We start from the raw sequence: 16669 nt of genomic DNA on the forward strand, positions 1-16669 counted from the left end.
TATTGCAGTACTATTTTCAATTGCCAGAATCTGGAATAAACCCAAGTGCCTGAGTACAGATGACTGGTTTAAGAAACTTTGGTACATTTATACAATGGAATACTATGCAGCTGTTAGAAGCGATGAAATCATGAAATTTGCATATAACTTGATCAACATGGAGAGTATCATGCTAAGTGAAATAAGTCACAGAGAGAGAAAGGGACAGATATAGAATGACTGCACTCATTTGTGGAATATAAAGTAACATAATAGGAGACTAACGCCTAAGGATAGTAGAGATAAGGGCCTGGATGATCGCTCCACAGCTTGGCAGCTGACCTCACAAGGTGGAGGAAAATGCAGCTGGGACAGAGAAGGGACCACTAAGTAAATGATGCTTCGAGGGGTTGCTCGGGATGGGAGATGTGTGCTGAAAGTAGACTATGACCAAACATTATGGCTGCTTATCACCTGTATTGCAAATCATAATACCCAAAGGAGAAAGAAAGAGGGAATGTGCCTGCCACAGAGCTGGGAGTGGGTGGGAGGGGGATTATGAGGTGGGTGTGGCGGGAAGGATACTAGGAACATAGGTGATGGAGAATGGGCACTGGTAGAGGGATGGGTACCCAATCATTGTATGACTGTAATGTAATCGCAAAAGTTTTTAAGTCTGTAAATGTATCTCATGGTGATTCATTTAAAAAAAATGGGCAAGCATATTATCTCCTTTTTTATTTCCCTTTTACTTTTATATTGCCATGTTATTTTTAAGGAATGTATAAGCACAGAGACTCAGAAATACGTCCTGTAATTATCAGAACTGGTATATATTTCTTCTAGTAGTAGTGGATTCAGTCATATAAAAATTGTTTCATAATTCAAAAAGCATCCATATCCAAGAACTTATTAATCAAACTTATCCTTGAAACATGCTGTTATTTCTTCCAAGGGCAAACCTACAGGATGCCATGCAGTCTCTACATGCCCTACTCCTCTACTCCTAGAGGAAAGGCCGTTATTGCATGGCTCCACAGCTCCTGAAAACAGCTTTGTTCTCAGGACCCCATTCCATTCCTGATACAAAATAAGTCTCCTTCACTCGAATAAGCCATCCACACAGCACCAGATGAAAAACATAGAATAACTATGTATCATCCTCATTGGAGAAGCAGCTGTAAATTAATTTTGTCTTCTAAAAACTATGTGTTATCTTTCTCAGTAATTTAGTATGCCATTAATTATTCCACTGGGTGTGAAACTACAGTGCCTTAATCTTAATAAATGTACTATATATAAACAGAAAGAAAAAACTTTATAAAGAAAGCAAAATGGAACAAATGAAAGAAAAATATTTTAAAATAATACTAATAAATTAAATGCATATTTTCCCAATTCTCTGATGTTTATTTTTTGTGTTTTTTTTTATCCAAAGCTTGGATCTTTCTTCCCTCATTGCCTTCACAAACACATAATCTCAACGAGTAAGCTTACATTAAAAATAAAGATCCTAGTAATCACTAAAATGCGTTTGCATATATCCTATCTCCAGGCTCTGTTCTACCTGTCTTACATTTATTAGTTCACATGAACTCAAATTACATATATGTAGATTTTTATTGCAATATATACATTGGGAAATAAATACACAAAAAGATAAAGTAACTTTGCCAAAATTTCTACCTCTAACGATTAAAATATCATATCTGAAAGTGGTTCTCATTCTAAATATAACTTCAATGTTACATCTCAACAAAAATAGAAGTTTTTTTCTGTACCAACTCACATAATTTTGTCAATTTTATGTGTTTATACTAGGCATTTAGTAAGTCATCTGGACACTGTTATTGGTTTACCTTTGTTAGAAAATAAAATTTTAATCTCCACCAATAATAGGAACTATAAAAATGAATCACAGAATACTTTTATACTGTGAAATACTGAATATCCACTGAAAAGAATGAGACAATACAAATACAATAAAGTCAAAAGTTAGCAATGGTGAACTATTGGCTGATATAAACATAGTATAAAATAAGAATTCATCAAATACCAATATTTATAGATACCAAAGTGCATAAAGAATATCTGGGTGAATGTATGTCAAACTTTAGAGAATATAAAAAGGGGATAAATGAGGAAAACATTCTATTTTATGCATCTATAAATTATTTACACTTACATTATAGCCTTATACTACTTTCACAATGAAAACGTAATGTAAAAGTGTGCTGCTAAGAAAAAAAGTCATTATATATGCCATTCTACACCTGCTCCTCATTTTTTTTTCTCCATTATATTCAGTCTCAGAGCCAATTACATGGAACTTTTTCTTTTCTCAACATTGTTGGCACTCTCTTTGATTCCATATCAACCCAGAATAAACATTTTTCTTAATTTTTTTACTTTAATTTGACTTTCTAAAATTAAAGTTAGATATGATTATCACTGATACATACTTTTTATGTTTTTATATCTAATAAAAGGAAATGTGCTAATATCTAAGAAATTTACTACATTCTGAATTAACACACTCATTCTAAATATACAACTTTTAAAGTTCAAAAGTAAAATCTAACACAGCAATGAATTTTCTAGACAGATATTTTTTATTTCTTTATAAAAGTTGGCTTAGTTAAGCACTGAGGATAGTTTTGCAGACTTGAGTTACTTTTAGAATGAGATGAAGTACACAAAAGAAATAAAGAGGTACATTGAAGTGTAAAACAGTAAACAGTTGCTTACCATTGTGAGGGTGAATGGGTGATTTTCCAATGCAGATACACTGGGGCAATGTAGAATAATATACTAAAAAGCAATAAACAATGTTTAGTTAATGAAAAAAGGAGTTCAAATATTCCAATTATAAAATGTATAAAGTATTTTGAAATGACACTTCTTGCTAAATGTGGGCTCACCTGGCCAGGCCTTGCTTTAAAGTTTTCTTTGACCATTTGAATTTCCATGACATTTGCTGGGTGGCTGATGACGGAGAGAATGGTGACAGGCGTATTGCTCCGGATGCACCTGTAAAGTCTTTCAGCACAATACAGGCACAAAGGGCCAGAAATCCAGATCCAAGTCTATTGGAGAATTTTGAAATGTACTTTAAGAAATACTTGTACTGCAGGAATCCTTAAATTTTTATTATAATACAGTAATAACATTTGCATCTATATTCTAAATAATAAATCATAGAAAATTAAGCAAAGATGTTTACTGAGAAGTATTTAAATAAGATTAAAATATAAATAAGAGGTACCAGAGAGATAGTACAGTAGGAAAGGCATCTTGCCTTGCACACAGCTAATGGAGTTTGATCCATGACAGGTGGCACCCCCTGGGTCCCCCAAGCACTGCCCCAGAGAGCCCTGAGCACAGAGTCAGGACTAAGCCCTAAGCATCGTGAGCCACGTCCCAAAAGAAAAAAAGAAAGAAGAAAGAGGAGGAGGGGTTGGAGGAGGAGTAGAAAGAGAAGAAGAGGAGGAGGGGGAGGGGGAGGAGAAGGAGGAAGGAGATGACCTATGTCAATATCTACCCTCAAAACACTGTTTAGTGTAACAATCTTTAATAAGGATACATTGTTTTGATCTTGCAGTCTCTTTATGTGGACACAGAAAATACATTCAGTACATACAGAATATTTTTCTCTGAAAAGTGAAGCTCAAATAAAACTGAAGTTAATTTAGAAGAGGAATGTACCAAATGTTTGTTTCAAAAACAAACTAGGGAGCAAGACTGTGGGTCAGAGATAGAGCACATGCATCTGCACGTGAGTACTCAGATCTCTGTCCTGGACGCCAGGACTGTATGGTTCTCTCCACCACTTTCCAGGTGTGGCACTAGTGACCCCTGAGCACCAGAGGGAGCAGTGCCTATGATGAAACATGCCACACACACACAAAAAAATAATAATAAAATAAAATAAAATAGAGGAAGGAATCTTAGCTATTTTAATTCATTTCATGTACAAACATACTGTATATACAATGTAAAATACATACATGTAACATATCTTTAAATAGAGGCTATACTATGCGTGTTATTTACAATTTCTGCTCCACAGTACATAACAGGAACAGAAGAAAATATTTAGAATTTAAAATGTGGCAGTTTCACACATGCATGGGATGAGCAGATTGTTCCATCTCAGGCTTGCATCCCATTCTGCTAAGAGAGCAGACCTCTGGGTTGCAGCAATAGGACAGCAGGGAAGGCACTAGCCTTGCACATGCCCAACCTGGGTTCTGTTCCCGACATCCCATATGTTCCCCTGAGCACAATCAGGAGTAATTCCTGAGTGCAGAGTCAGGAGTAAACCCTGAGCATCACTTGGTGTGACCCCAAAAGGAAAAAAAATACCAGAGTAAACTCCTAAGGCCAACCCTCTGACATACTATACTATCTCACCCTCGTGGCCTGCCGGCTCTAAATAAGACTAAACCAAACAAAATGTGATGGTCATTTTCTAATACTTATTTACATAAGGTATTCCAGATCCTCCATCTTTCATGCAGACTAATAATACCTAGTGTTCATTACATTATTGACTTTATCAACAATTGTTATTGTAGAAAAAGATCTATAAATGAATGAACTTGCAACTTTGGAGTCAGTTATTTACCTCTTGACCATCAAGGTTACAATTAAACAAAATGAGTCACAATACTGTACTACTGTCAAACATACAGCATTATATGAAGTCAGAAATTTTCTTAAAATTATATTCTAATGAATATTTGGATAGAAATGAGTTAATTCATAAAACTAATACATGCAATCCAACTCATCTAAAATTTATTCCTCTGAGGAATCTCCTTTTTTCCTTCATAAAACAAATGTCCAATGTCATTACTATGCACTTCCATTACTTATAAACAAAGACTTTAGGTTATAATTCTCACAAGAGCAGCTCCTAGTTATTTTGGAAAGAAATTTACAAAATTAAAGCTGCAATTTTGATTTTACGAAGTATTAGCTTTCACGTATTTTATTTGTTTTTTATTTTATTTTATGCACTTGAGTCAGATAATATTTTCTACAAAAACATTCTTAATCATTCTATTCTTCAGTAATTGCTAACATACTTCCAAACTACACTTAAAAGTAATATTGATCAATTGTTTGGGGAATGAAGATTTTGCAGAAACTCTTTAAGATAGAAAGAATCTGACCTGTGGAAAGTTTGCTTGAAATCTGGGTTCTTCCTTACAAATCTTAAATGTTTGCTGGGTAAGTTCATCTGGTCTTGAAAATCCTTGAGGGAAAGATTCATGGAAGTATTCTGAGAGATAATCCAGTGAGTGAATATTCTGGTAATGGGTTCCATTAAGTTTGATGCAGCCAGGTGGGTGGGTATCTAAATTAGTCTGGTATTTCAGCAGTCCTCTAAGATTAAATTAAGGACAAAAATTCAGGTAAATAAAAAAGAAACTGAAATCAGTGATGCAATTTAAGAAAATAACCTTTCAATTTTATATAGCAATTACTCAAACTAAGGTTTAGAATCATAGTATAATATATGATTTTCAACCAATTTCTTTCTATAACTGCAAAGCTAAAAATATAAACCATTTCCAAAAATTAAAGCTACAAATGCATGGTAAGGAAGAACATGTACAGTTATTAATCATTGACAGTCTTTACCTCAAGTCTATTCAGCAATCATACAAATTTTAAGTCAATAAATAATGCTAAGATGAGTGATTTTACAGTATTTTAGCATAAATGAAAAATCACAATAATTATATTTTATTTGGCTAACACTAGATGAATTTGCTGATGAATATATATCTGTTGATGAATATATAAATGCAAAACAAACACAATGACAAGAACTGAAAAACACACATCCTGCAGTCCCAACACAAGTAGCACATACAGTAAAAACACTAAACTAGTTCACTTTTTCAATTTCTTCCCCAAAAGCCTACATACAAGGTTCAAGACAATGAATAAGCCAGCAGACCTAAAGCTCTAAAATAATATAACAGGGTTCTGACTTTCACAGTAACGAAGCGTTTAAAATGTACCACATGAGAAAAGGCATCACGTCTACAGAATGGAGACTACAGGAGATCAAGTCTTTTATATATATATGTATATACATACATATATATATATAAAAACACTGCTACAAAACCAAATCTTAAAAAGTTTCAAAAGGCTGAAAAATATTTCAGATTTAATTTTATTTTTGATATTAAAATTCAATTTATCAAAATTATTTTCTGGCTTGCTAATAGGCGATTTTTAAATTATCTTTCATGTTCCCCAAATTAATTTTGTTTTTTGAAAATTTATATTTTGACCTTTTCTCCTCAACCAGCCCAGAGCATCGCCCTCTCAGGTGACGCCAATGTCCCTTCACCTGCTGGACAGCCCAGGGCACCGGAGCTGGAGTCCTCTCTGAATCCACAGGTGTGTCAGGCGGGCCCGATGCAGCTGACACCCCGGGCTTCAGAGACACCCTCCTCCTCTCATACCGCATGCTCTAATGACTTGTGGGAAGCTGCACATGCTCAGTTCTCTGTCCCAACATATACCCATTATAAACCTGGCATATAAATGGGAGAAACCAAACCTACACCTGCCTATCACACTGAAGTATCACACCACTTCCTTGGGTCCTGGAAATCTTTAGAAGAACAGAAAAAAGCAAGTAGCTTCTTAGTGTAAAAAAAATAAAATTAAATTATTAATTAAAGAGAAATCTAAAGCTCAACTGTCAGTACCAAACCACTAAGAGGGTAAGGACAATGGGGCAACAAAGGAATTCAACTGCAAAGTGAGACAGGGACAGAAGTCCAGGCTCCTTTTCAAGCTCAGCAGAATTCTCAAGCCTTGAGGAAAAATTCAAATCAACACTATGGGCAATGGCAATAAAAATTAAGCAATCACCAGAAAAGCAATTCAAAGAATTCAAAGAATAATTGACTCAAAATATGAAAGACTCCACATAAATGTAATTGAAAGAGCTAAAGAATATAACAGTTCACAAGAGCAACAGAATTCTGAATGAGAAGAATTATCAGCAAACATAATGACAAAATATAACCCAACAGCAATAATGAAGTTAAAAAATATAAGTACAAGAATAGAAGAAAATGTAAGATTCTTAATGTGTAACAGCAAGAGAAGTATTCTCTGAATTATAGAAATATCACAAAGAGAAGAAAAATAGAGTGAGAAAGAATGGCTGACAGAAAAAAATGAAAGTGGTATTTCCCCAGTCTCTGTAGAGGCTTTTGCATAAATCTAGTAAGTCCAGAGTCCCAAACAAAACAGACTCAAACAGAGCAACACTGAAATTCACGGTAATCAAAATGGAAAGAACCGAGATAGAGACAGACTATTTAAAGCATCATCAGAGAAGAAAAGCCTCAAGCACAAGAGAAATAATATAAGAATCACAGCAGATCTCTCATTTGATATCATAAAACCAAGAAAAGACATATTCATACTGAATAATAATAATAATAAACCCTTTAAGCTTGGAGCCCATTACCCTGCAAAGCTATTATTTTTATTTATAATTGAGGGAGGAATTAAAAACCTGATATAGAAGAACTGGTGACATTTGCTACAACTAAAACAACCCTGCAAGAATTGCTGAAAGGCCACCTATAATAACAAAAGACCAATCGCAAGTTACTGAAACACACACAGACATACACACACACACACACACACAGAGAGCAACAGCAACACAGCTATTGATTATATCAATAAAATACCTGTGTTGATATATTGATTATATCAACATTATATTATATTGATAATATAATTATCATATCAACACAGATACTTATTAAACCAATTCTCTTTCTGGATGTAAATGGACCAAACTCTCCTATCAAAAGGCATGGAATGCTGGGTAGACTAGGAAACAAAATCCATCTACTTGCTTATACACACCTAATTCACAGGCTTAATAATTCTTGACCTACTATTCCCTTATCAATATACATGCATCAATAGTAGGGACAGAAAAGTTTAGAAAGCTTCTGCTTACAAACCTAAATATGTATACTGGCAGAGACACAACAGTAGTGGGAGAACACGGTACTTCATTTTCACAACTAGACAGAATAGCACTGTAACACTGTCATCCCATTGGTCATCGATTTGCTCAAGTGGGCACCAGTAACGTCTCCATTGTGAGACTTGTTACTGTTATTGGCATATCGAATACACCACAGGTAGCTTGCCAGGCTCTGCAGTGCGAGCGGGAAACTCTCGGTAGCTTGCCGGGCTCTTCGAGAGGGACAGAGGAATCAAACCCGGGTCGACTGCATGCGAGGCAAATGCCCTACGCATTGTGCTATGGCTCCACTAGACAAAATACCAGACAAATTATCAGCCAAGATACAAGAACTCTAAATAAGGAGTAAGACAGATGCAGGGCACTCAGTTCCACAAATCCAACTACACATTCTGCTCTAATGAACCTGGAATATCTTATAGTATATATCACATATTAGGGCATCATTTAAACATATATAAATTTATAAACATAGAAATCATAGCAAGCATTCAATGTCATGAAAGTAAAATTGGCCACAAAAAGAAAAAAATATATGTCAAAATTGAACAAAGCCTTGCTAAAAAACAACTTTAGAGAATCAAGGAATAAGGAAAATGACCCCTTGAAACAAATTAGAATGTAGAAACAAGCTATCATATTGATGGGATACAGTGAAATCTGTGCTGAGGGGGAAATTCATAACAATACAGATCTACATTAATAAAGAAGAGAATGCTCAAACCAACAATCTGAACACATATCTTAAAAATCTGGAGAAGAAACAACAAATGAATCCAAAAAATAGGAAAAGGACAGAAATTATAAAAACGAGCAGAAATCAATAACATATAAAGCAACAAAGCAAGACAAAGAATCAATGAAACCATGAGTTGGTTTTTCAAAGGAATAAACAGGATAGACAAAGCTTTAGCTAGATTCACAAGGAAAAAGGAAAAAAAATTACCAGAGAAATCCAATCAGGGCAAACAGAGAGAAATTATATGAAATCTCTCAGAAACAAGTTATTATGATAGTTTACTATTTTTGCTATTTAACTGAAAAACCTGGAGGAAACGGACAGAATTTTAGAATTAGGTGATCTAAAACTGAATGAAGATGAGCTAGAAAAACCTAAACAGGCCAATCACAAAAAAAATACACTATTACTACCATATAACACTTTTTTAAAAATTATTTTAAGCCAACTACTATTATTTTAGGGCTAGAGCAATAGCACAATGGGTAGGGCATTGACCTTGCATGTGGCCGAACCGGGTCTGATTCCTTCGTCCCTCTCGGAGAGCCTGGCAAGCTACCGAGAGTATCCCGCCCGTATGGCAGAGCCTAGCAAGCTACCCATGGCATATTCGATATGCCAAAAACAGTAACAACAATTCTCACAATGGAGACATTACTGGTGCTGGCTCGAACAAATCAATGAATGAGAGGACAGTGCTACAGACTATTATTTTATTCTAAAGAATTCTGAATTGATTTGCTATCCATTCTGAATTGAATGGATAAACATGGAGAGTATCATGCTAAGTGAAATGAGTCAGAAAGAGAGGGACAGACATAGAAGGACTGCACTCATTTGTGGAGTATAGAATAGCATCACATGAGGCTGACACCCAAGGACAGTAGATACAAGGGCCCGGGGGATTTCCCCATAGCTGGAAGCCTGCTTCATGAGCAGAGGGGAGAAGGCAGATGGAATAGAGAAGGGATCACTAAGAAAATGATGGCTGGAGGAACCAGGTGGGATGGGAGATGCATGCCGAAAGTAGATAATGGACCAAACATGATGACCTCTCAGTGTCTGTGTTGCAAGCTATAATGCCCAAAAGTAAAGAGAGAGTATGGGGAATATTGTCTGCCATCGAGGCAGGGGCAGGATGGGAAAGGGGGGTTATACCCGGGATATTGGTGGTGGGGAATGTGCACTGGTGGAGGGATGGGTGTTTGATCATTGTGAGATTATAACCCAAACATGAAAGCTTGTAACCATCTCACGGTGATTCAATAACATTTTAAAAATAAAAAAAAAAATCTGAATTGTAAGATAGGCCAGCTAGATATTATATTTGAACTGATACAAATTAGATACAATCTCTTTGACCTATTTTCTTCCCCTATAACTACATTTGTTAAGATCTATCATGCAGTTTGAGGAATTATTTTTAATCCCCATACCTACAGTTCAGTATACAATATACTTTTACTCTAGAGCGTTTGATACAGTAAAAACTTCTTCCAAAGCTTCCTTTCAAACCTTCTTCCAAAATAGCATGTAACCTTATGTTTATCTGACAAATTATCGTGGTCTAGCTTCTGTTTTCCACTTGTTGGTTTTTCGATGTTTGGGGGATCACACTCAGTGAGGTTAAGAGCTTACTCCAGGATCACTCTTGGCAGTGCTCGGTGAACCTATCTGGCATCAGAAATTGAGCCTGGATGAGCTATTTGCAAGGCAACCTTCTACCTATTATACTATCTCTCCAGCACTGCCAAAAACCAACGTGAGGGAATCTATTTTCCCATGATCACTGACATTAAGCTATTTCATATGTATCATTCCACTACATTTGGAACCTTACTAATTATATCTCATGGACCCTATTTCATTTTTCTGCACTGATAGCCAATAGAAATTTCTGTGATAATGAAAAGAATCCACTTATGTAGAATCTGACACAGAAAATGTGAGTTACAGTTAACAACTGAGCATTATTTTAAGTAACAAAATAAAAGTGATTGGTGGAGGAAAAAAACATGGTTTTCTTATTATTTCAACTTAATTTACATTGAATGGTCAGAGAAAAGTTATAATGTGTGTAATTAGACATGAAAGCAGCAGAAGAGTAAAGTGTGGATTTTTGTATTGAAGTAGAATGATTCTCAGTAGAGATGACGAAGAAGGGAAATGCATTTATTTCCCTTTCAGAGGATCACAGTTACTGCCGAACCTCCAGCAGTGATCCCATATATCGTAGATCTTCAACGAATATATAGCCGACTGATTTTAAAGCACATGACAATCACATAATTTGTAGTGCAGGGATAGTAGTGAATGATCTAGGCAACTATGGTAGTAAAAGATGCAGTGATTTGGGGTGTCAAAACTATAAATTTTAACACTACCATAACACTATATAAATTCTAATTAAAACAATAACAACTTTATAATAGATACTAAAAAGATAAAATAAAGATCCTTATATGTATTGTTACATTTTAATAATTAAATGTAATATGAAATTAAGTTTAAGGAGAAAATATTTGGGGAGTGAAAAAGAGTGCTGCCATAATAAGATAGTGATATGTAAGAGATTTGGAGAAGAAAGTACAAACATTTTGAGAGAACAGGAAAGCCTATTACTAGAGTTTTCAGTTTTATTTTATTTTGTTTTAAAGAGTAAAATTTGAAATATAAAACATATAATGTTTTACGATGACAAATGAAGTATTTTGTAGTGCATCGAAAATACACAGTTGTGGATATTATTGTTCTTGTACTCCTAAAGAATTCAAGATGTACTTTCTTTTTTTTATTTTATTGAATCACTGTGAGAAGTAGTAACAACCTTTCAAGTTTGAGTTACACTCACACAATGATCAAACACCCATCCCTCCACCAGTGCACATTCCCCAATACAATCCTCAGTATGCCCCCTTTCCCACCCTCCCCCTGCCTCCATGGCAGACAATATTCCCCATACTCTCTACTTTTGGGCATTATGGTTTGCAATACAGACACTGAGAGGTATCATGTTTGGTCCTTTATCTACTTTCAGCAGACATCTCACATCCCGACCAATTCCTCCAGCCATCATTTTCTCAATGATCCCTTCTCTATTCCATCTGCCTTCTCCCCCAGCTCATGAGACGGGCTTCCAGCTATGGAGTAATCTTCCTGGCCCATGTATCTACTGTCCTTGGGTGTCAGCCTCATGTGATGTTATTCTATACTCCAGAAATGAGTGCAGTCCTTCTATGTCTGTCCCTCTCTTTCTGACTCATTTACGCCCTCTCTTACTCATGATATAAGACTTTCAAAACTTTTTTGTGCTTCAGAAACCTTCACAGGCTTCTCTCTTCTTTCAGGGACACAGCAATTCCACTATAAATTTTGTTTAAAGTATGGCTACGAAAATGTCACAGAAAATAATATAGTATAGAATAAATTCTATTCTAAATAAATAAATTATATGTAAATAATATAGTATAGAAAAAATTCTACTAGTTATAATATAGGGTTGGAGCAATAGCAGAGTGGGTAGGGTGTTTGTCTTGCATGCGGCCGGCCCGGGTTCAATTCTCCATCCCTCTTGGAGAGCCTGGCAAGAAACTGAGAGTATTCCGCTTGCATGGCAGAGCCTCATAAGCTACTCATGGCGTATTCGATATGCCAAAAACAGTAACAACAAGTCTCACAATGGAGACATTACTGGTGCCCCCCTTGAGCAAATCAATGAACAATGGGACAATAGTGCTACAGTTATAATATAGAACTCATAAAATATTTTATGTCAGTTAGATATTACAGGTCTCTGAAAGAAGAAAAAAAGGAACAAAATAATATCATCTAAGTGATCATTATGCTTGTGATGATCCTAACTATCTTTCAAAGTAGGGGAGGAAATCTTTGTCTTACTAGGAATCTACTATTTCCCTTAAGTTATAAATTATAATTTACAAGCACAAAAAAGTTTTGAACGTACATCTTGTATCATGCTAATGTATAAGATACAATGCATTTATTTTCTTTACTAAAAAAAATTGGTTTTGATAGGTATTTTCTTGGGTGTCATACACACAAAATACCTAAGGAACTATATTTAAATTCTATATTTCAAAACCCAATGGATTTAGCTGCCTTTCAAAAACTAAGTCAACTGTACACAAAAGCATTTATCCTCTACCATTATTATTTTTCTGGTGCCAACAAAAGTGTTTCTAATTACTAACTGATATTCATTACTGACAGGTATTCACTAAACAAATTAGTGAGTGACTAATAAGTATGTAAATATTTTATTCCATTAGTTGTTGTTGAAACACAAGACCGAAGGCCATCTGAGAGGTAAATCTGACCTCATCATAGACTACCTGGTAAAATGACACCAAGAATGAGGCTCATCCCGAACCTGTGGAGACTGGTCGTGAGCATGGCAGCAATTATGTTCTGGAGGTTTTAGGCTGCCAGGGCTCTGTTGGGTGGGTGGGTGGAGGTACTCACCTGTCCCCTCCCCACACACACAACTGGATGCCCTGGATGAGACTCAGCCTGGCATGGGGTCTGGAGGCATCTCTGCAGTTTGTAGTTCTCATCTGAGATTTGTGAGTCTCTGGATCATGGCTGTCACATAATGAACTTATAAGGCAGTTAGTGCGTGTGGCTGCCAGGGTCCCTGAAGAACAGGGAGATGGGGGGAAGTCACTCATCTCTGACTCTGAGGGAACCTGGAGATTTTGGTCACAAAATCCACTACCTGAGTTTTTAATGGATGAGAATTTTCCAGGCTCTCACAAAATAAGAGATTCCATTCCATTAATGACTTAATGGCTCCAAGGTGAGATACAACAACTTTCACATGGTTTCCTCTAAGAAAACATTTTGGGTCATTTTTAGCGGGTTATTCATAACAAGCAGTACAAAATAAATTATTTAGCACCTGCTTTGGGGGCAGGAGGTGGTGGAAAAATTCACAATAATGACGTTGGGAAGGCGTAAGGCCATCATTATTCACAATAATGACGGTGGGACTGGTGTTGGAATATTGACTGCAATAAATCATTGTGAACGTTAAAAAATAAAATTAAAAAAGATACTAAGAGTTTTAGAGAAAATCATATTTACTAGAACTATAAAGTACCTTCAACTTTGATGCCACATAAATCTTCCCTTTTTACCTTCACAAATGTTAAGTCCACTTGAGAAATTGTCCCTACACTGACCATGAACCAGTACAAAAGCAGACAATTACCAAGATACAAATAGTTAATCAAGTACCATAAACAGTTAATCAAGTCCTCCTAGAAGCAGTATAGAAATATAGACTACATTCCTAAAATAGAGATCCAGTATGCCTCAGGGAATCTTTAAAAATTTTCTTGGTTCCCATGAAACCAAAGTTTTACTTGATTACCCTAAAACTAGAGACCCCTCTTTGTATAGCTGAGAAAGGTTATTCTCTGTGTTCTAATCTGACTTGAGTTCTAGCCTTTGAACTAGGTGAGTCTCAAAGGGACCACCATATGTTCATCATCAGGCCTGAGCATCTAACAGTAAGACCTGCACTGCCAACTGCTGTCCAGGATAGCCATTAGGTTCAAGTATTTCTGGATAAGCCACTTAATAGAAAATATTTTTTAAAAAATATGTGGACAATCTATCCCCTAAATGAAGAGATACAGGAGGCCCAAGGAGACACAAGAGCAATTATAACACGGAAAAGAATATATTTTTCATCATGCTATTTTAATTTTACTCTAGTTATTTTCATTATTTTTAGCTATGTATAAGTAGTTTAGAGGTTAAAGTATCATATAAATATAATTTTATTATTAGATTTATTATACCTATTTTATAATTATATGTATAACAAACTGGTATATATAAAGTATTTATAAAAGCATAAAGATGTATTTTTTACTTTGTTCTAAGAAAATACTATATTCTGCCTTCAAAAATTTTGAGCCTGTGCAAACCATAAAAAAAGAATCTCTGACTGAAACATGCAAAATAAATATACATATAATTATGTCAATATGGTTAGTAAAATAGCCAAGATAATTTTAGGATTAGCATACTCATTCCATTCATAGTAAGAGTACTCTTGATTTAAAAAATACTTTACTCTTGATTTATTCCATTGAATAATTTAATAAATAAAAATAAATATAGAAATTAAATACATAAACTCTGTGTTCATATTTGGAAGTTTAATTTCCTGTCCCGTTAAATACTACCTTTGTGGCTTTAAATACTCACCTAATTTTAGCTCTTTGTCTCACTCCCATTAATAAAAGGAGGAAATCATATTAATTACACCATTGTTCTGTATTAAAAAATGTTATATAAATTTAAATGTGCCTGTGTGCATATATATTATAATGTGTGCATGCCTATATACATGTTCATAAAACACATGCTTATATATTAATATGTGCACATTATAAATATGCTTACAGTCATGTGTAACAATGTATTTATAGGAAATTACCTGATTATTACCCAAACCTTATAAATTATTTTTATAGTAACATTAATATCCTCTATTTCAATGATGCAATAATCTACAATTAGATTTCTCAAGCAAACTCTCTTTACATGTGAGAAGCTTGGATTCATGAGACGGTGTAATGGTACTGCTCATTTTCCTAATTACCAGTTATTTTTAACTAGATAAAACCTAGATTCATCTATATAAAATCCCCAAATGTAATCTCATGAAATCTTATGGTCTAAATGTAATCTTCTGGTCAAAATTATAGGATTTTTTTGAAAGCCAGAAGTTTGCTCTCTGGCTTTCTTTCTCAGTCCATAAATAACTCTCATATACTATACTTCAGGAGTTATTCATGGATCCCTTTTATTGATTCAGTGACCCTAAAGTATATGAGTCAAGATAAGAGACCCTACTCTATTGAAGAAGAAACAGAATTATATAGTACAAGTAATGGTAAATAAAGTAACAATTATTATGATTATGCCCAGGACCAAGGTTAATTATCAATATAGAATTCAGAATAGGTCAGCAGAAAATAGTAAATGATCACATACAAGAGATTAAATCATGATTATGAACATGCAAATCCTGATATTCTACCTCCATGGTAGAAAACATCCAAATGGAACAAGAGTGGAAACTCTACTGTGCCCATTACTTTATATTTCTGGGTCCAATATTTGCAAATAAGACCCCTTTTATATTATTGAGGGGGTGGCTATCATTTGGTAGGGTTCTATGGTGGCACACTTAGAGTGTTGAGGTATTACTCCTGGCTTTGTGCTCAGGCTTGGGGACCATCTGTGGGTCCAGGCATTGAACCAGTGTCAGCTGTGAGCAGGGCAAGTGTCTTGACTGCTGTACTCTTGCTGGTGTGAGAGGCACATTGAATCAAATTCAATATAAAATGGAAAAACTTGGAAGTATCTTCAGTTTTCCAGATAAAGGAATAAACTGAACACAAAATCACAGCATACAATCAAGTGAAAGATTTAGGGGAAATGAAGAAAATTTATGAATGAAAAATGTCACATTCCATTATAAAGGTAAACATCAAAATATTTCTTTCTTCATAATTTTTGCATGATAACGTTTCATGACTAAATGTTCTTTACTGGGACTTTTGATCTTTTAGTTGTATGAATATGTCATTCTTCTTTTCCTAGCTATATGTTCTCTACTAGGAAAGGTTGATAGAATTTTATGTGCATATATTTTATCATTGACTTGTAGGCTTGGTGTAGGCAATTTGGCTAAAAAATATGTTTTCTCTCTGCTTCTTGACTATTTAAATGTGCTAGGGTTACTCCTAGCTCAGAGGACCATATGTGATGACAGGGATCAAACCAGCCTCAGCCCACATGCAATACAAGAGCTTTATCTCTCATACTCCTATACTACCTTTTGTTATTGTACTCTGAATCTGCTT

General features: G+C 35.0%; 1 protein-coding gene across 2 annotated transcripts in view; it reads right to left on the bottom strand.

The window, feature by feature from the left end:
* NOX4 (NADPH oxidase 4) overlaps nt 1-16669 on the bottom strand; it is a 203377-nt gene that overhangs the window by 129425 nt on the left and 57283 nt on the right. For both annotated transcript variants that reach the window (XM_055143267.1, XM_055143273.1), the window contains exons 9-11: nt 5157-5370; nt 2901-3065; nt 2728-2790 (exon numbers count right to left, since the gene is read on the bottom strand). In XM_055143267.1, the coding sequence (XP_054999242.1) occupies nt 2728-2790; nt 2901-3065; nt 5157-5370 (442 nt within the window). The remainder of the gene's footprint in view (nt 1-2727; nt 2791-2900; nt 3066-5156; nt 5371-16669) is intronic.

Source organism: Sorex araneus, chromosome 1 (assembly GCF_027595985.1).
Source record: "Sorex araneus isolate mSorAra2 chromosome 1, mSorAra2.pri, whole genome shotgun sequence".
Classification (NCBI taxonomy): Eukaryota; Metazoa; Chordata; class Mammalia; order Eulipotyphla; family Soricidae; genus Sorex; species Sorex araneus.